At 40.5% G+C, this 20,844-nt stretch overlaps 1 protein-coding gene across 1 annotated transcript; it reads left to right on the forward strand.

The window, feature by feature from the left end:
• Positions 1-1,977: 1,977 nt before the first annotated feature.
• Positions 1,978-20,844, forward strand: unc119a2 (unc-119 lipid binding chaperone a2). Its single transcript, XM_026182452.2, has 5 exons — positions 1,978-2,423; positions 15,935-16,048; positions 16,683-16,782; positions 16,873-17,045; positions 18,874-20,844. The coding sequence occupies exons 1-5, from the start codon at positions 2,153-2,155 to the stop codon at positions 18,984-18,986; spliced, it is 771 nt and encodes a 256-aa protein (XP_026038237.1). The 5' UTR covers positions 1,978-2,152; the 3' UTR covers positions 18,987-20,844.

Raw genomic sequence — 20,844 nt, forward strand, 5'->3', positions numbered from 1 at the left:
TTTCTGGAAGACACCTTCTTCAAGCAGTGGTACAGGAAGAAGTCTGCATCCTTCAAGAAAAACATGATTTTCATGCAGGACAATGCTCCATCACACGCGTCCAAGTACTCCACAGCGTGGCTGGCAAGAAAGGGTATAAAAGAAGAAAAACTAATGACATGGCCACCTTGTTCACCTGATCTGAACCTCATTGAGAACCTGTGGTCCATCATCAAATGTGAGATTTACAAGGAGGGAAAACAGTACACCTCTCTGAACAGTGTCTGGGAGGCTGTGGTTGCTGCTGCACGCAATGTTGATGGTGAACAGATCAAAACACTGACAGAATCCATGGATGGCAGGCTTTTGAGTGTCCTTGCAAAGAAAGGTGGCTATATTGGTCGCTGATTTGTTTTTGTTTTGTTTTTGAATGTCAGAGATGTATATTTGTGAATGTGGAGATGTTATATTGGTTTCACTGGTAAAAATAAATAATTGAAATGGGTATATATTTGTTTTTTGTTAAGTTGCCTAATAATTATGGACAGTAATAGTCACCTGCACACGCAGATATCCCCCTAAAACAGCTAAAACTAAAAACAAACTAAAAACTACTTCCAAAAACATTCAGCTTTGATATTAATGAGTTTTTTGGGTTCATTGAGAACATGGTTGTTGTTCAATAATAAAATTATTCCTCAAAAATACAACTTGCCTAATAATTCTGCACTCCCTGTATATAGCACCAAATCACAACAGTATTCACTTTAAGGTGTTCTATATATTAAGGTAAATACTCTACAATTATACAGAGAAAACCCCAACAATAAGATGAGAAAGCAAAAAAAGTAAGCAAGCACTTGGCGACAGTGTGAAGGAAAAACTCCGTTTTACCAGGATGCTATTGCAACCTGATCTTGATTTCATGCAACGATCTTTCATCACTACTCACAGCAGTACCCAAATACTTGAATTTGTTGATGTAGGCTGGGATTCTTTGATTTCTTTCCTTTTTAAAGAAAAGTCAATCAAACTCCATCTTTAAAACTGCATTATTGTACCTACATTTTAATCAGCCCAGTCCTTCCTGGCCACTTAAAATATATTTATAGAACTATATTTGTTGCAGTTTCTGCTGCCTTCTTGTCCTGATCACTCTTTAAAAAAGAGATTTTTAGCAGGATAAAAAAAATGATATATATGAAACCTACTTCGCCACAAAATGATTGCACCTTCTTCTTTGTAAGGGTAGTGTTGTTTGTGGGTCAAAATGACGCCATATCATTCATGAGAGATAAGTTTCACAGATTATATATTTGGCGGTTACTTCGGCTGTTGGTTTTAATTTATTTGGGAATCAAAAATCTGCATTGAAAAGTTAACAGCGAGCGTGTGTCTGCTGCAAATAAAGGTTAAAAAAGTGTGAGAGCATAATATGGAAAGGTTTGTTCTTAATTGGCGTACTTTAATTACAAGCGGCATGAAAGCAAAAAATAAAAACAATAATGCATTGGACTCCAGAAATTGATAAAAAAAAAAAATTGTTATTTTTGGTGAATATTGAGGCAAATTAGTTACTCTGGCAATTAGCCATTTCCTGCAAAGCAGCAGTCAAACACAGGCCTGCTGTTCGGTTAATATCTCCCCTGCGCCATCAACAAATAATCACCTCACTAGCTGCAAATATCGGAGACGTTTTATATCAATCAGCTGTTTGTCGCGCTGATTGCCGCGCGCAAAACTCGGTTGTAGCGCAGACTGTGCGCAGAAGCACCAGCCGGTCTCTGCGCCACTGAGACGCTCTCTCTCCCCTCCTCCTCCACCTCGTCAACGGCAACAGCCATCTGCCGCCTCTTTTAATTTCAAACCCAGCAGATTTTCCCACAAACGTCCAGCTTCACTTGACAGAACACAAACTGCGTTTGACGCTGTGGAGGACAGCTCGCTCTCCGCACGTATTGCGCTGGAGCAGGAAGACAGCCGGGGCACATTTCGCACACGACACTCCGTCTGCAGAGACAGGCTGTGGGAAAGACGAAGCGGATTTGAATTAAGCACCGGATAACAGGCAGCAACTCTGCATCTTTCGGTGAGGGAGGGAGAGGAGGGAGGCAACTGTTTTGTAGCTATCTTGGAAGCCCTGGGTTAGGAGAGGGGGGAGGAGGAGCGGAGAATGAGCTATTCTTGCACCAGCAGAGGCAACAGCCAGGACCCATCAAGCGCTAAGAAGCCCGCCGGTAGTAATCCAGCCAGAGACGCCGGAGGCACCGACAGCGGCACAGACAGCACCAGTAACGGCAGCCCCAAGCAGACGGCGGCGATGAAAGTGAAGAAAGGCTGCAACTCGACCGACGTGGGGGTCCCGGTGACCACCGAGGAGCAACTGCTCGCCAGCACTGTGATCACTCCGGAGGATGTTCTTGGCTTGCAGAAGATCACAGAGAGTAAGTTCAGTGCTGCTGCTGCTGCTGCTGCTTGTGTTGGTAGGTGAGTGGGAAAAGGGGGACAAAGGTGCTCTTGTATGAGTCATGCATCACGTCATTATCGTGTCCCCTTATTTATGTAATCCATACAGGCCCTATTGAATAAGCGTTATTGATAAAGCGTCACTGGAGTTCCACTCTCCACTGAGCTGCTGGTGTACGTTTTTTGACAATTTGTGCGCAGAGGAGCATTCAGCTCTCTGATGGCATCTCAGTCCTGCGACCTGTGGAGGTGCAAGCCCACCACTGTAATGTGGAGGTTAAGCAGTGGAGGTGGGTGAATGATGTGGTGCATGCAGACAGCGTGCAAGTGAAGATGTTGAACCGGGATCAAAAGAAAGACTGGACGACCCACTCTGCATTTTAATCTCTGTTAAATTAAGCAGGGCGTCTTAGCTGGAGACGTTTGGGTGACCCAGGGGTCATCATTCAAAGCAGTCTGTGTGGTTCCTCTGCTTCAGTAAACATGTAAATAAAACAGGAGGCAAAGAAAAAATATCCCATGCCAGTGTACAAGTTGCAAAATGTGAATATGCTATAACAAACAAGCTTAAAAAGAAGTATGAAAACTATATAAATACACTTGTTATAATAAGCTATCCCTATTGCTAGCACTGTAATGAGTGTGTGAAGGGAGTATTTTGCTGTTTAAGCTGAAGCCAGTTTATAAATGCAGGAAACATCATGATCGACTCTCTGTAGTCACATTCGCCTACTGTTAGATGTTAGTCTCTTTAGGTACTTTTAAACTCATGTGCTTGTTCCTTTTCATAACCTTCTGATGAGAAATCTGCTTATGACATTAGCCTATTACTTAATGCATCTGTTTTTTTTTTAATTATGTCACACCTCTAAACATCCGAGAAGCAGGCAGGAAGCTCTTACATTTATTATTAGTTAGCTAACAGGTGGCAGCGGGACATTTGACTATTTGAAGGCCAGTGTAATACCTCACTTACACAACATACTTGCATTACATACTGAGTGTGATAACATGCAAATGCTCTGTGGGATGTTTTCACTGCTATTTTGAAACTTGCATGGGGATTTTTAGGCTCACCTCTGCATGTTCAGTTCTTCTCTATTTCTCTGAAAGCTTTCATTTCACATGCACCCGTGAGATGCCACAAGCAATACAGTGAGCGCTTGTCATTCCACTTCTCTCAAAAATATTCCTACAGCGGAGGAACCTCCACCTGTCTTCATTCCCTGCTTTACTTTTCCTTATTTTCTTGTTTCGCATGAGATTAACAGAGGACGATAAAGCTGTAATGATGAATGGGTCTTTGCTTGTCCAATCCAATATAATCACAGCTTACTGAGCTTTGGGAACATCCTTTAGCTCATCTTGCTCACAGCCATCGAAAACTCTAGTAGTTTCTCTAATTGTCCATTATGCGGTCTATTATTAGACACACACTAGGGTAATTTCAGCTTTGTTTTGACTTCATCGAGAACACGTGTGCGCATCTTTGTGTTTTTAATCGGCAAGTCTGTGATCCCATAAGTGAGTGTGTGATGTGTTGCTGCACAGGGACACGTAGGCGAGCACCATAATGATTCTGACTCCCACGCCGGACCCCGTTATGGTCTTGGAAACTCACTTTCCTATCTCGCAGCGTCATAGCTGGAGGCAAGAGGAGGCATGTGTGAATCACCACAGCAACGTGGATACACGCTTGAGTCACTACAGCAACGTGAAGCATCTCCCCTTGGTTACAGCCAGTGGAGCGTGCATCATCTCTCTTCTCCCACACACTTCCTCCTTGCTCTCCTCGCCCCCTCTCCCATGTTAAACAGTGTAGGTGATGGATTGTACGGACAGAATTGGATATGCGTACACTCACGCTTGCTTGGCCTCGTTTTTGGTGGTCAAACCAAGCAGGAGACATCCTGTGCTCTCCTGAGATGTCAGAGCCACCGAGGCCCTTCTGTTGTTTTGTGACTTGTCACTATTTTTTTCTGCTGCTGCAGATTGTTAGTGGCTGAAATTGAGTCCCTCTCTAAGTGGCAAGCCAGATTTAACAACAGTCTTGAGTTAAAGAGGTTTTTGTTGTTCTTGTTGTTATTGAGTGGTTTGAACCTGTTTGGAGCTCTGACATCCCACGAGGGGAAACTTCAGTTTGTAGCTTTTTTTTTTGCAGCGTAAAGATGTCACTAATCGTTTTGCCCTCCATTCATAATCAAAGCAAGCTGCTGAGACTGATTGGGATTTGCATAGACAGAACGGGCTTTCTACCCAGTTGACTGATTTGATCCTGATTTTGTTCTTAACCGAGTCCTAAACTTAATCCGTCGAGTCAGCATGGAGCCTCAGAGCGGTAAGAAAGGCCCCCCTGCTGACATTGTGATTGTGTTTTGTGTCTCATGGGGAAGCAGCTAACTGCTATTTCTGTTGTTTTGTTTAGCTCTGAAAACAATTGAAAAAACACATCATTTTGCAGCAAACATACTGAAAAACTGCCCAGTATTCTCTTTCCCAGCTTCTTATATGAGAGGATTTGCTGCATTTCTTTGTATATCATTGGGAATCAAAATGCTGTATTTCTTAATTATTATTTTTGCAGTGTAAAAAAAAGGGAGAGAGAATATACATTCCTTAAATTGTCAGTTATTAAGTGATGAAACTTCTTATTGGAACTTAATAAGAAGTTAATAAAATGTTGCAGCCACCAACATACATTTCTGGTCTCTGTATTTCAACACTTTAATGTTAACATTTAGCCTCCTTCTTAGTTTTTTAGAGGGAGGCTTTTCATGAGAGGGTGACATGCTAAATTACTGTGCAATGCCAGCAATCAAGATCCAGAAAGTTACTGGGTGTAATGCACAAAAAGACTTATTCAAATTAGAAATAAACTCACTGAAACTGAAGCACATGCATCTTAGATTGGCCACACTTCACACCAGGATATTGTAATGTAAAGATGTTTCTCTTAAAAGTGCAGCAACAGTTTTAACACACTTTATTTCATCTTGTTGGTACATGTTGGTGATACATGTAGATGTATCACCAATATGTAGTTGTTATGAATGGGGACAAATTGCTATAAATGTGAACACGTTATTGCTGTAGGTGGGGCAGTTTAACCTAGGTGTCTATGAGGACTGACTTGCTTTTAAGGCCTCAAGTGGCCATTGGAGAAACTGCAGTTTTTGGCACTTCTGTGACGACACTGCATACAAAAAAACAGTTTATCAAAGTAACCCAGAACCCAAAGTCACAAAGAAAGGCAGCGAGTTGTTATTACACAGAAGCAGCAACTGCATAATGTTACAGTTTATTAAATCTAGTACACACCCATGCCATGTCTGTGGTTGCCAGGCAACACAGATAGTGTCACACATAAAGAAAGTTAAATTAAAATTGTGCTTTTGTAATGTGTTATAGGTGCATTAATGCTACAAGTACAACCACATATTAACAGGCTAATGTTATTATGTGGTTGCTAGGCGATACAGTTATGTCAAATACGTCACGCGCATTGAAAGTTTTGTGTATATAAAGAAGTTGTTACTATTGTGAAATTAAAAAGACACTGGTGTTGAAGGTGCATAAACTTTGGTTGCTAGACAACCACCATATTTGATATAGATAAGAACCCTGAGAGGCCTGAGGTATATCTGCTGTATTTTTCCAACATAATTAAGTGTTTGTTGATACAATTATTGAAACTTCACACTAATTGTTTTGGCTGTTACAAAAGTATTAAACTTTGAGTTTTAAGTTTATGGACTGCTTCAGTTTGGTGAGTGCAAACAATGTAGTGGAAAAACTTCCTAAATAGCTGCAGAAATGTCTTCACTTATTTTAATTTCTTTTTGATTATTAGATGACATGGATGATACTAAACAACATAAACCAGTCATGCCGACTGGAGTGAGTATTTGCTTTGAGTTTAGCAGTGGCAGTGTGACCGTGCAGAGCATTAGTTCAGTGCGGATAAGCTTGTTTTAGCTGATTGGCATCAGCTGTTTCACATTTGGGCAGCTCAATAGCACAGGCATTAAAACACTGACACCATTGTTACTCCGATGATTATACTCCTGTAAACAGCGTCCGTTACCTCAGCTCTCCACACCCAACCTCCTCTATATTTATTGATATTTTACAGAGTGGATTTAATGCTCATACACATGTTATTAAAGGGGGTTAGCAAATGCTCAGGTGCTGCTTGGAGTCTTTGTGAACTTCCTCAAAGGCTTTTCTGCCCCCCAGTTTTTTTGATAACAACCACAAGAATATATTTTTAATGACTCTACAGGACTAGAATCATAACTCTAGTAAGAAAACAGTCTATTGTGCTGCTTCTAACGTTCTGTTTCCAGCTTCTCAGATGGGATGATTTTGCTGCTTGACTTTATCATATTATGGTAAATTGAGCATTTGATGATTTTGGTCTGATGGACAAACAAAATAAGAAGCTTGTTCTGATCAAACAGCTAATTAAGAAAGTGATCTGCATAGGAAAGATTGGGTGATTTGGACAGCTTATAGTGCATCATTGTGGTTAATAACTACTCATCTATTTCCTAATAAATCATAAAAAGAATTTAAACGCCTGTGGCTGGATTTCAAGTCTTTGTGCATGTTGGGGCTTATGTACACATGAGTTCTTTTTAAGGGTGGCATAGTGGGGTGGTGGTTAGCAACATATCCTCACAACAAGCAGGTCCTGGGTTTGATTCCAGTGACTGGCTTGGGTGACGTTTGCATGCTCGCTACGTTCTGCTGGGGCTTCAGCTTCCTACCCCAGTCCAAAGGCGTGCATGTTAGGTTATCTGGGGGTTCTAAATTGACCAATAATGCAAATGGTTATCTGTCTCTCTGTGTTAGCCTGCAATAGTTTGGCAACCTGCCCAGGGTGTATCCTGAGTCTTGCCCAGTGACAGCTGGGGATAGGCTCAAGCCCAACTATGACCTTGAACTGAATGAGTAGAAGAAAATGACATGGATTTAATTTTTTTAACTGAAAGATTAAATAATACAATTTTATGAACTTTGTCTCTGCCAAAATTGAATATGACAGGAACTTTTTCACAGAAACCAGAGCGATAGTTCTGGAGCATTGGTCGCTGTCTCATCCTCTGGATGACCTTCAATTCTGCAGCCAGTAACGATCTGACGTTTTCTGCACTCCAAACTCAGTGAAGTGGAATTGCAGCATGTGAACCACTTCCCCACTTGCTGCAGGTTTTCGTTTGAGTGTCTCTCCAACACAAAATAAAGACTGCCAATGTCAAATGACTTGAGTTAGTCAAACTGTAGGATACAGTCCTTCCTAGAGGATGAGTGGATGATGGGTTGAATGTAGTGTTAGGGTTTCTACAGACAACTTGGAGCCATTGAGCCATTGGTCAGCTCTCTGCTGTGATGTTCATTCATACTCATCGATAGCACTAAAGTGGTTTAATAAGTATAACTTCCTGACTATCTTAAGAGGACTGACTGCACTGACATTTGACAGAAGCAGTCACAGAAATATGACCGTGTGAACCGACCTGTGACCTGTGAGGTGTGACCGAGGTATGATTTGATTAAACGTTTTTATAACCCACAAGCTCTGTTAAACAGTCAGAGCATAAACAACCCACCTTAGTCTTTTGGTTTGTACTATTTTAACAGTGCATCGGTGCAGGTGGGATGCAGTTAAATCTTCCGTACTATAAAGTTAAATGAACTTTTTACAGACTTTTAGCAAAATTAATCTCGTTTACATCTACCGTCCCTGGGAAGACCAGATTATGTTTAAATATCTTTAATCACACTGTTATCAAGGTTGTAAGATATGAACAACATGGCTCACTTATGTTTACTACAATGTAGTACAATGTTTTTGTAAATACTACATATATAAAATGCATTTTATTTAGTATAATAAAATGGGAAATAAGTGCCGAGGTTGTACAATTGAATATGACAGCTATGACCACCTTAATTCTTTAACACAGCCTGAACTCTTAGTGGGTTTTTCCTTTTATTTCATTAAGTAGTCTTCAGTAATAGTTCTCCAGGCCTCTTGAAGGACATTCAGAGCTCTTCTTTGCTTCTTCTCTGCTTCAATATTGCTGATATCTGGGCTCTGGGGAGACCAATCCATGACTGATAGTGTTCCACTGTGTGTTTGTCTATCCAGACATGCTTTTACTGCACCAGCAGTGTGTTTCTAGTCATTGTCGTGCTGAAAAATAAAGCTGTTGCCAGTCACGTGTTTTCCAGATGCCTGGTGGATGAAAATTTGATGGTATTTTTTCATTGATTTTGACAAGATCCCCAACACCACTGGCTAAACTGCAGTCCCAAACCATGGCGGAGCCTCCAGTGTGTTTTACAGTCTGGAGACACTCAATGTTGTAGCTCTCTCTTGATATCCTCCATACATACTAATGATGATAAATGTGCACATTATGTAAGGAATAAAAATTTCACATTTGGATTCATACCTCCATCAGACCTGTTTATACTGATTTTAGGTCCAGTTCTTGTGTAATGGCAAACCTCAGCCTTTTCTCCCTGTTTCCCTCCATTAAGAATGGCTTCTTGACAGACATCCTTCAGCTGAGACTATTTTCTGATGAGGGTGAACAGTAGAGGATCAGCTGAGGGGCCAGATGTATCTCTCAGGTCCTGTGTCAATTCTTTACTGGAGGTTTTCTTATTTTTTTTAAAGTAAGTAACTTAGAGATACTGCTCATCTGCTCATCACACAGTACTGTAGACATACTTTACACATTTCCAATAACCTCTGTCCCTCAGACTGAGTAATGATGACATGTCACTTTAGCATATCTTCTTCCTCTAGCTTCACATCTTTTATCATCACATTGCAGGTTCTGGTCATTCAACATCTGCAGTCTCTTTAGCCACTCGTCTCTTCCTGCCTTTCTCTTCACTGTCCTTACAGCACACCTGCTTTGTCACCCCAATCTCTCTCTCTCACACACACACAGTTTCAGCCCTGCCCCCTCTCTCTAATGATTAGTTGGATTTGCCTTCATACGAGTAACTAAACCGGATTAGTCCATGTGAGCTGAGTTGGGCTTAAGTGCCTTCCTCATCCCACCTACGTAACCGGCAGATTGCTGCTCACTAGAATACAAAGAGGTTGCTGTCATTTTCTTTGGCATTCACATGTATTATTATGTACTCTAAGTGCAGGATGATGCCCGATATTTTTTATGGCAAAAGCTTTTTAAGAAAAAAATTTCTTTTATAAAATGTAAAACTTTAAAGACAAATAAAATGTAGCTTTTCGAATATTTATATCTAGCATGTCACCCAAAAAAGGAAGAAAGTAAGCAGTTAGTTTTTGACTATTTTGATCTAATAATCATTGCTGTGCAGATGCACTGTGCAGACAACGAATGCATCTCTGTTCATGCAGTATTTAAAGTTCAGGCTGGTTCTGGTTCAGAGTCTTACTTTTAGGTCAGGTCAGCCACAAGTTTAAAGGTTTTTCCTCTTCATGTTTTTTTATGTGGCCTCTGTGGTCTGTCAGTGAAACAAGCAGCAACACATGATGAGAAAGTCTTCCCCCCCTTCAGCTGTTGCACAATTTCTCAACACTCGTTCTCTGAGAGATGATATGACATTTGTCACATGACCAACAATGACACATTAAACAGGCCTGTTTGCATGCTCTTTGAGCTTCTTCTTCTTTTTCGTTTTGTTGATCAATCATTGAAATCATTATCTATTGCCTAAGTTTTTAAATTTGTCAGTTTTTTTGTTGTGACATTTTTTGCTGTCATTTACAGGAAAAGGTATTTCAGTTTAACGGTGCTGTTTAAGTGCTGTTTAATGAGCAAGGGTAAAGAAAAAACATAAACTGGAGCGATCCATCAGCATCTAAAGAGGGACACGCTGAACTAGATACCATTATTAGGTTCAGCTGTTGTGTTTATGAGCCTTTTTATGTGCCACTGATACTGGAAGGTTCCTTAAATTTGTTCTGTCCCAGTGTTAACTGGGTGAACAGCTAAAACAAGCTCAGAACTGTTTATTTTGGTGTAATTGGGCCACATGGCGCAGTATGTGTTGAACTGTGAACCTGACCCAGTCCGACTCGGAGCTGCTGATCTCTGCAGGGAATGTTCAGGAGGACAGATATCTGAAATCACCTTAAGTTAAAATTATTAAATTTGGAGCACTTTTCTGGTTTACTGTAGAAGGCATCTTTTTCTGTGTGTGTGTGTGTGTGTGTGTGTGTGTGTGTGTGTGTGTGTGTGTGTGTGTGTGTGTGTGTGTGTGTGTGTGTGTGTGTGTGTGTAGCTTTAAAGGCTTTTATTAAGATATTTACCTCCTCTTTTGAAAGAGTAGCAGCGTCACAGACTCGGTTTATTTATTTTGTTTTTATGAAGATGCTGCTTTAAATTATTGCATTTTTCCTTTATCCATCATTAAACCTTTCTGGCACAACCGGGCCCACCTGTGAGGATATTTAATGGAAAACTCTCTGGGGGTGTGAGGTTTCCTCACTCCCTGAGGGCCAACTCTTTCTTGGATCTGTTGCTGCTCTCTGATGCAGTTGTTTCCACCCCCTGCTTGCTTTTTTCTCTCTCTGGTTTTGGTGTCTTTTCATGTTTACCTGTAGGGCAGGTGGCCTGGTAAATGTTAACCTTACCATGCCTTAACACAGCTTGAATTTTGGAGGGAGGGACATTAGAAGTATTTTGGCCAGTAAATTAAGAAAAAGAAAAAGATAAACTGTTTACAGTAATTTGATGTAACTCAAATAGTAGATAACATTTTGACACATGCATATTTTTGACAAATCATTCCAGTAAATTGTTTCAAATCCAGAGTGCCACTTCAGACTCCTCTGACCAAAGACTGAGTCAGCATTTCCTTTATGTTAGCTAACCCTGCAAGTGGGTGAAAATCACAGCTCAGCTCTTCCTCTACAGCCTTTTTTCTTTTTCTTGAGTCTGAGGCTTCAGACTGCTCTAAATGCTCTAATTTGTTCTCTTTAATATTGGAGAGCAAATATCCTTAATATGTGAACATGAAAGCCCCACCCACCTGCTGGTCAAACTTAATATTTGCAAGTATATTTGCAGCAATTTCCTAATGTTGTAAACCTGCTCAACATTTGGCAATAAACCCCATTCTGATTCTGATTCTGATTCTGAAGTGGTATCCAATCAGAGCAAAGTTGGCCTGAAGAGAGAAGAAAATTAGCTTAATGGCTTGGTATGGATTGGGTTGAACTGAAGGGCAGTATATGATCAATGAGCATTGTTCCATACAAAGTTTTTCTACAAGAGTCCAAGAATAAAAAGATAGATCTGAAAATGAAGTTGATAGATCCCCTTTAAACCCACGATTCCTAAAATGTGGGCTGGTGAACAAATGAAAGGAAATACTTCATCATCCAAACAGAGCCTGTTCACTGTGTGTATCTTTTCTAGTATTCATGTGTGCAGCGAAGCTGTAAAATGACATGAGGACATACTTTAATATCAGCACGAGGCATCATTCATGTGCACGAATAAGATGCACCTATAAGAAGTGGGAATAAGGCACTGAACGCTCTGATCAGCAAACTTTTGTTTTGTGAAGGACGTGAAGTGAGAAGCTACTTGAGGATTTTGTTAAAAGCAGCTGACATTTAAGTTTGAGAAGTGGTTTTCAGATGAGTTTCCTGTTCCCAGCAGCAGAGCGAGCACTCAATGGTTAAGGTTTTTGTCATCTTCAGCACGTACCATAATTCAGTGTTGACTGCGGTGACCACTTCACTTCACGCTTTGAATTCACTTAAATTTGATCAGTCGCACAAACGCACATACGCACAAACTCTAAAAGCTTGGGACATGCTCTGTCTGGAGGTGTTCACAGCCCAGAAGAAGAGCTGGCAGTGAAAAACTGAAGTCTGCTGGCAGCTTCGTTTCTTTCTGGGAGCAAGTTAACCTCAGATGGCTCTGTGTGTGTTGGTGTCTGTGTGTGTTTAAGGCAAAGTGAGATCGTACACTTGTGAAAGGACACTGAGCCACAGACAGTCTCACACAACAAATCCATTGTCTTGCTTTCAGCCTCATTGTCCTCATGGGACTTAATTAGGAGGCTCAAAGGTAACTATTAGCAGTAGGTTAGCAAAAGGACAAGGACAACACCAGCTGTGGCACAACAGACTACATTATACATGTGTGCAGCACACACACAGACACACAAATGCAGATCTGCTAATAAAAATCCCACACCTTGCAGGCACAAATATTGCATGTTATTAAATAAAATTATGTGGTTGCTGGGAATGTTTATGCTAGTGTGACTGTTTCATGTCTGTGTGTTGAGGCGGTTTGGATGGTAAGGTGTTGTGTGGTACTAAATGAAGCCGGGTATGCAGAGTTGATGTGTTTAGAAGAGCCGACCTCAGCATTCAGACTGACAGAGTAGCAAAGGCATCACAGTGTCACAGTGAATAACGTCAACTCTGTCAGGCGCGCTCACCGCATGCAGTAAATGCAGTTGACAACATGCTGCGACTTGGGGGTGAGGCTCTTCTTTGGGGGATGCTTCATACATAAACATGAGGAATAACACACGGGGGTGCATTGTGAATAATCCTCCATTTGGGATTAACGTTGAAATAAACAGACTCTCGGGCTCCTGCTCAGTAAAGTTCTCATCCTGACTGCTCCAGGCCAACACGTTAAACCAGGTACATTCACCATGAAGTCACACTGGTGAACTACTACTAAGCTACTAGTAAATATGTAGGTTATTTTTGGTTGATTATTTCCTACTCGATTCTTTTATGTGGGGCAACTTGTTAAACGTCAGTTCGAAATCTATTTTCTTTCACTCTTCATTTTTGTGTTTTTTTACACTACAGCTGGATAGGAAAATGGGAAATAGGTCCAACGATTTATTAAAACGTGCAAAGATACATTGAAAGACATTATATAAGGTAAGATTTTAATGCATTGGCAGCGTGTTTGGTATCACCTGTCACTGTCTCTGCTTCTGTTGTCCTCCACTTGTCCAGTTTCCTCATTTTTATGAGGACACACGGCCTCTGAAACATGCCAAGTTTTCATCTGATAACTACGTTTTATGTCGTCAAATTGTTATCTTTGGCTACAGAAATGGGAGCAAATAAAGGCATCAATTTGGCTGTGAGCTAAATTGCCCGTTTTGCAGACAGAACACTGCTTCATCCTTTGAGTTAGGTGCTTTTTTTATGCTTAAATGATTCATAGGTCGGTGTGAAGTGGCCTATAAAACAACACAAAACTGCATTCTTCTAGAAATGGTCAGGTGCAAGGACTGGACAAAAAATGATTGAGAAAGCAGCCAATGTCTAAAGAAAAACTTTGAAAGACCTTCAGACCTGAAAACAATGTCCAACAACTGTTTTTTTTTTTTGTAGGTTGTTGCTCATTCAGTGGGCGTGTCAGAAGCATTACCGAAGTTATGCTCGGAATTAGCATTATAAGACAATACACACAGTGACTCACCTACCACAGGTGTAACATCTGTGTAACATGAAGCAGCATTCAGTGCGCCATTGTTTCTGTTTAAAGAAATGCTTTTTGGTATGTTTGGTTTAAACATAGCTCTGGTTGTGTGGAAACCAGAGTTTAGGCACAACTCTGGTGTCCGCTGACAGTGAGCCGGCCCTGCTGCTCGGAGGCACCATGTTGGTGGGAAACAGGCGCACTGAGTCTATCTGCTGTTTGTGACTTAGAACTACTGTCCTACAGCCACCTCAAGCAAGGAGTTATTAGTCAAAAATACCACCTGATTTCTGCAGCTTACAGCAGGCTATGTAGCTGTGGTCCTGCTATTCTATTGTCCATGTCTTCCTCCTCTCACCCCAACCGGTCGCAGAAGATGGCCGCCCCTCCCTGAGCCTGGTTTTGCCAGAGGTTTCTTCCTGTTAAAAGGGAGTTTTTCCTTCCCGCTGTCGCCAAAGTGCTCGTTCATAAGGGGTCAGGATTGTTGGGTTTTTCTCTGAATGTATTATTGTAGGGTCTACATTACAATATAAGGCGCCTTGAGGCGACTGTTGTTGTGATTTGATGCTATTTAAATTGAATAGAATTTAATTGAATTCAACTCATACTGCCTAAACTTTGAGTGGAAGCACACTGACCTCAGATGTGTTATTTGGTGTTGGAGATATCCGGCATTTCTAGCTGTCAGTGTGTTATGAAGAACAGCTGGTGGGCTGATTGGTCAGTCAGAGCTGCCTCTTCAGCGATTAATCATCCCCGAGGCAGCAGCAGTGTCCCCACTGTTTCACTGCAGATTTGAGCAGGCAGATGTGGTTGGCTTATCGTCAGCTGACACAGCAGATGAGTATGTGTGCATGTTTGTGTGTGTGTGTATGTGTGCGTGTGAAAAGAGCATGCCCATCAAGAGAAACTGCAGAACATACAGCGACAAGTGCCGATCTGTTAAGATCAAACAAGGCAAACACTGTGACATCTTTTAAACTTGCTGTGTGACTCTGGGTTTCTGTTTTGGCTCCTCGGGCCTTCAATGACCCATCCATTAAAAAAATTCCCCTCATCATACATGCAGCCGATAGGTAGATGTTACAGTTTTGCCTTCCCGTGGTATCAGATCAGCCAGGAAGCAGGAAGTGTCTGCTCTGCTGGGGAAGTCTAATAAGCACTGACACTGCCTGGTAAGGGCAGGAAGGATTAAGGGAATAAAAATAACTCACTTCTCTTTCTTACTGGGCGCTTGTGCAATTGTGAGGAAGTGGCTCCTCTAACAGTTTTTCATCAGGATTTGTGCCAACAATGCAAGATAGTTTTTTAAGACATTAGTCAGTTGCTAATAAGTAGAAACCAAGCTCTTGTAAATGATCCCTTTCAGTTGTGTATTCATGGAGAAATGGCTCTAATAAAACACTTGAGATTACACCTGGCTGACTGTGGGAGTCCTAGTTATTATTAAAAGACTAAATGTCTAGTGTTTACAGTTATGCACCAATTCTCCAAAAGGCACATCACAAACAGTGGACGTGACGCCTAACAAACATTTACCAGCCACAGCCTCTTGTGTCAGTCAGCAGTCATGTTGCTTACTGCTTAACCTTAATTGGAAAGTTGAAAATGAGACGGAAGCGGTTTTGTACCAGGCAGCAAACGCCCTTTTCTCTGTTCTAAAGTTCTCTGTGGTTTTAGAGACAAACTCAACTTGACCTGTGAAGACCAGCAGACTGCTTTTTTTGCACTTCTACACTGATTTTGTTTTACTGCCTTGGAGGTTTCAGGTTGATTAAAATAACCTTTTACTCCTAAATAAGATGAGGAAACACACAATCTGTCCTCCCCTTCCATTGCTACTTGTGAATTTTTAATACTCTCTGCTTGCTGAGTCTCAAAAGGTATTGATTTTCAATACCCAGACATACTTATTTCCTTAAGATGTATTTAGTAGGGAGTAAACTTCCTGCAAACTCTCATTTTTGTGTCTAATCTATAACTATTTTACCTCCTTTCTCTCCCCCTCTCAGATTATTTGTGTAGCCCAGAGGAGAACATTTACAACATCGACTTCACCAGGTTCAAGATCAGAGATATGGAGACCGGCACAGTGCTGTTTGAAATCACCAAACCCCCGTCTACAGGTCAGTCTTCTGTCAACTATTTATTAAAAAAAAGAGAAATTTCCATCATGAAATGCTGTAAAGCGTATGAGTTTCAAACACTACATAAATATTTAAGAAATTGTTTGGAATACACTATATTGTAGCTACAGCTCTATAATCCCTTTGAATATGACTGTTGTGAGCTAATTAGTCAAATAGAAATCGATATTGTTTATTCACCAGCTTCCAATCAGCAGCTCACGGGAGACATTACGTTATAGTTGTTGTTAAATACAATAATATATATAATAAATATTCTTTACATTAGGAGATTTCAAAGTGAGAGCGTTGCAGGATGGGTTGATAATGTGTTTTGTACTTTCTGTAGTTTGAGTAGTGATTTGGTCTATTTACCTCTAAAAACAGAGTCAACCACAGCCCATCCTTTTAGAGGAACTAAGCTACAAAAGTAGGGCTCAAATTGAAGGAAGACAACAAAAATTATAAGATGCGTTAGGAAAGCAAATCTGTCCTTTTTCTTCACCAAATAAATACATTTTTCCTACTTGGTGCCATCCAGCACAATATAAATCTGCCATTTCTATTAGGCTTCCATCTACGAAGGTTTATCTTGTACTTTAATCTGCTCCATGCAAACTGGTCTTCACTTCAGATAAAGGAAGTGAGAAGAGGGATATTGACCCAAATGCCGGCCGATTCGTCCGTTACCAGTTCACCCCTGCGTTTCTCCGACTGCGGCAAGTTGGAGCCACGTAAGTGAGAATGTGTGTGAATCTTTATTGACAAGGACACGGTTAACAAAGGAAAGATTGAACCTTGTCTGTGTATGTTTTTCCTTCCAGTGTTGAGTTCACAGTCGGAGACAGACCGATAGAGAATTTCAGGATGATTGAGAGGCACTATTTCAGAGAGAAGTTGCTCAAGAGTTTTGACTTTGAGTTTGGCTTCTGCATGCCCAGCAGCAAGAACACCTGTGAACACATCTACGAGTTCCCACCTCTGTCTGAAGACATCAGTAAGTCTGTGCACCCACTAGAATATAGGTCTTGTGGAACAAACAGCATGCACACATGCTGTTTACCTTCTTTCTGAACCTCCCTGAGCCTGGGGTTACTGGAGGTTTCTTCCTGTTAAAAGGGAGTTTTTCCATCCCACTGTTGCCAAAGCATTTGCTCAAAGGGAGTCATATGATTGTTGGGGTTTTCTCTAGTTTCTTTCTATTATTCCAGCATCTTTACCTTACAATATAAATCACCTTGAGACAACTATTGTTGTCATTTGGCACTATATAAATTAAACTGAACTTTTAAGGCTTTATATATATATCATAGAAAATCATCTGGTCCTTAGCAGGTCTTAATCAAGTAAGAAGTTCCACGAGGATTAATAGGGCAAGGAGAAGCCAAGTGCTTTTAAAAAAATGCACTTGAATAACTGATGAACTGCAAGTATTAGCACTTCTATAAAAGCAGAGGTTTTGACAGTTTGCAGGTTTGGGGCAATCAGGTGTGTGTTTGCGCAATGCCAAGGAGGAAATCAGCAATAATATCTGAGAAAAAGTTGTTGCTACTCATCAGTCTGGGAAAGAGTTTTAAGGTCATTTCCAAGTCATCATCTGAAGTCCATCATTCAGAAGTGAGAAAGTATATTTACATGCGGAAAACATTCAAGGGACTTGCTAATCTTCCCAGGCGTGGACGTCCCAGCATATTTACCACAAGGTGCAATGCTTAGATAAACTACAGAGAACCCAAGAGCAGCATCTCAGACTCTTTCACGGTAGCACAAGGCTTTTACGAGGCACTGCTGTCTGAACATGGGCAAAAAAATCCATACTCCTCAACCAATTTGAGCCACAGACCCAATTTTGGGTTGGGTTTTTTTTATTTATTTATTTTTTTACAAAACAAGTCCATAAATCTTGTTCAATAAAGGGTTTGTACCAAAGTACTCTTAACTTAAATGTGAGGCCATCTGTCTGGTAGCTGAAGCTTGGCAAAAACTGGGTCATGCAACAGAACAACGATCCAGAGCACAGCAGAAACTTTACAATAGAGTGATGGAAAAAGTCCCAGTCAAAGTCCAGACATCAAAATCATAGAAATGCTGTGGTGGGACTTTAAGAGAGCTGTGAAAAAACAAATGACTTCAAACCTCAATGAACTAAAGAAGAGTGGGACAAAATGCTGTAATCTGCAATACCAGGCATTGGCCAGTGCGCTGGTCTGTCGGCCAGTGCCTGGTATGCCAGATTACCAGTCCAGCCCTGCTCAAAACTACAACTGGCAACCTCATGGTGGCAATAGAGAAGAAGCCACCAAAGCTTCCTGAGAATCAGGAAGTACCTGACAGCTTCGGTGCTCAGGAAGCTTTATCGAGTAGCTACTCAGATATTTAATTGTCAGCTTAAGTTGGGTGGGGAGAAAACATTCAAAAATACTTTAGCCTATCGTGTATTGTAATGACATATAAACTAAGTAAATGACACAGTTTTAATGTAAGCAACATAGTGAATTTACTACAGGGCATATTTGTCAGTCAAACAAGTGAATTAAGTGAACTCAGTGTGTCTTGAATACATATTTACCAGTTATTTATGTATTAAAGTCACATTATGTTTACTTCTTTCAATCATTTTAGAATGACAGCTATGCATCTCATTGGGTTTACACTTTTTTTCTCTTAAAACTACCTACTTTATAAAATTTTTAGCAATTCAGTTGCATAATAGGCCCAATGAAGGTGTTGCTTTTACTTTTTCAAATTATTTTCTGTTCTGATCTGACCAGAGTAGATTAGGAGCCGGTCTTCTAAAAGCTGCAATGTTTTCTGTCTGCTTGCAGTCAGAGAGATGATCCTGCACCCGTATGAGACACAGTCGGACAGCTTCTACTTTGTGGACAATAAGTTGGTGATGCACAACAAGGCAGACTACTCGTACAATGGCGGGACGTAGAGGTGGCACGCTAACAGGAGAGCAAGCGGAGTTATGGACTAAACCCGAGGGACGATCAAAATACACGTGTGGGGTTAACGTCCTGTTGATCCTGCAGTCCCTCTCCCTGTATCTCTTCCTCTCCCTCTTTGTTTTTCCTTCAGAGAGGATGCCGTCAAGAAAAGGCCCACACAGATGTGACACTTATAATCTGTGAGAGTGTGTGTGTGTGTGTGTGTGTGTAAGCACATCTGGGTTTATCAAAGCCTAACAGGAAACACACACACACACTGATGCACAGAGCTCAGTGTGGCGTCGCTGTAACAAAGTGTGTTTGTAACATGATAAACTTGCAAGTAAGCAACTTTTTAGGAATTATCAAATGGTTTTTGCTCTCTAGCCACATCATGAAGTGAAAAAAGAAAAAAATCTTTAATTATTGGTAGAAATTATTTACATTTTAGGGTTTAGAAACGCGTCTGAAAACGTGTTTTTAGGACTTAAAAACAGTCTTTTGGAAATCTGTTCTCAGATTCAGTGAGTCTGTGTGTTTTGTATGCGTGTGTGTGTTTGTATGTGCGTGTGTCTACCCTTGCTTTTAGTGTCTTTTGTATGATCGTCTGTGTGTATAAGTTTGATGCATGATTGATTTAAATGTCAATAACATGAACATCTGGTTGGCAAAGTTCAAATAGATTTCCAAACCCGTTTAGTGCATATTCTACAAAGTAGGCAGTAAGTAGTTATTTTGTATTTATAATTCCCTCCCCCTGTCCCTTTATTCCTTTTAGTTTTAGTAGGACTTGTGTTTATTATATCTGCTCAAAGCACAACATTTTACAACAATCAGGAAACTTACAAAGACAAGCTGAGCTGATATGAAATGTACTTTGTCATCTGTGAAAATTCAACTGTACTTCCAGCCCCATGTTTCGTTGTTTAAGTGATAAAGAAAACTTTAGAGAGGTGCAAATTATGTGTTTCAGAAGTTTCAAAAGAGACGAAAAGGAAAACATGGGTTAGCAAATGTTCATGTTCACCCTGAAATGTTCTGCAAAAAAAGAAAGGATAAGGAATGTAGCAGCAGTTACTTAAAGAACAGGTCACCCTTAAATCTCTTCCATTCTGTTGTTTCTTCCTGCAGTCGTTCTCGTCATGTCTTGTGTGATGCGGATATTTTCTCTTTCTCAGTTTTTTTTCCCTGTAATATCTTATTTTCTGTCAAATTGTTTTCATTCAGAGACATTCCAGCGATTTGGACCCGAGTATGGTGATCCGAACACAGGATTGCTCCATACTGTAATATGCTCACTGTGCTTTTTGTCTGTTTGTGCTGAGACTCAAGAGCAACCACATAGTTTCCTGCATTTCTTTCCCTCATCACACACTCTAATTTGATGCACTAGAGATTGATATTAGTTTATGTGACTGATGATTTTAATGAGTCTAAATTTAAAATGCAGTTAATTTAGACAGATACTGCATCGTATTTGCAAACACTCACAAATCTATGAATAACAGGCCAGCTGAATCAAAGTTACTCAAATGTACCTGCTGGGTGTTCAGATTAACAGAGGAAATTGTGGACATGGATTGATTCAAACTGGCACTGCTTTGTTGATTTCATCCTGCACAACAGACAAAGTATGAAACATTTATAATAGTTGTGAAATGAACAGGAGGGGACTCAGATTTGACTTAATCAGAGATTAAGCCAATTAACATGAATGTTATTTTAAACAAAAATGTAATACAGATATGTAGAACAGATTTATATATGACTGTGACTCGTGCAAATTATTTTGAACTCGGGAAGTTTTTGACAATACAAATGTTGGTGTGACTGAAAAAAGTAAAAATAAAAGATTTTGAAATATCA

This window comes from Astatotilapia calliptera, chromosome 10 (assembly GCF_964374335.1).
Source record: "Astatotilapia calliptera chromosome 10, fAstCal68.1, whole genome shotgun sequence".
In the NCBI taxonomy this organism is placed as follows: Eukaryota; Metazoa; Chordata; class Actinopteri; order Cichliformes; family Cichlidae; genus Astatotilapia; species Astatotilapia calliptera.

What these genes read in the sequence shown, in the direction of transcription:
- unc119a2 (XM_026182452.2), top strand. Translation starts at nt 2,153, where the DNA reads ATGAGCTATTCTTGCACCAGCAGAGGCAACAGCCAGGACCCATCAAGC. An exon ending in CTTGCAGAAGATCACAGAGA is followed by an intron (nt 2,424 to 15,934) that starts GTAAGTTCAGTG and finishes TCCCCCTCTCAG; the next exon opens with ATTATTTGTGTAGCCCAGAG. An exon ending in CACCAAACCCCCGTCTACAG is followed by an intron (nt 16,049 to 16,682) that starts GTCAGTCTTCTG and finishes TCTTCACTTCAG; the next exon opens with ATAAAGGAAGTGAGAAGAGG.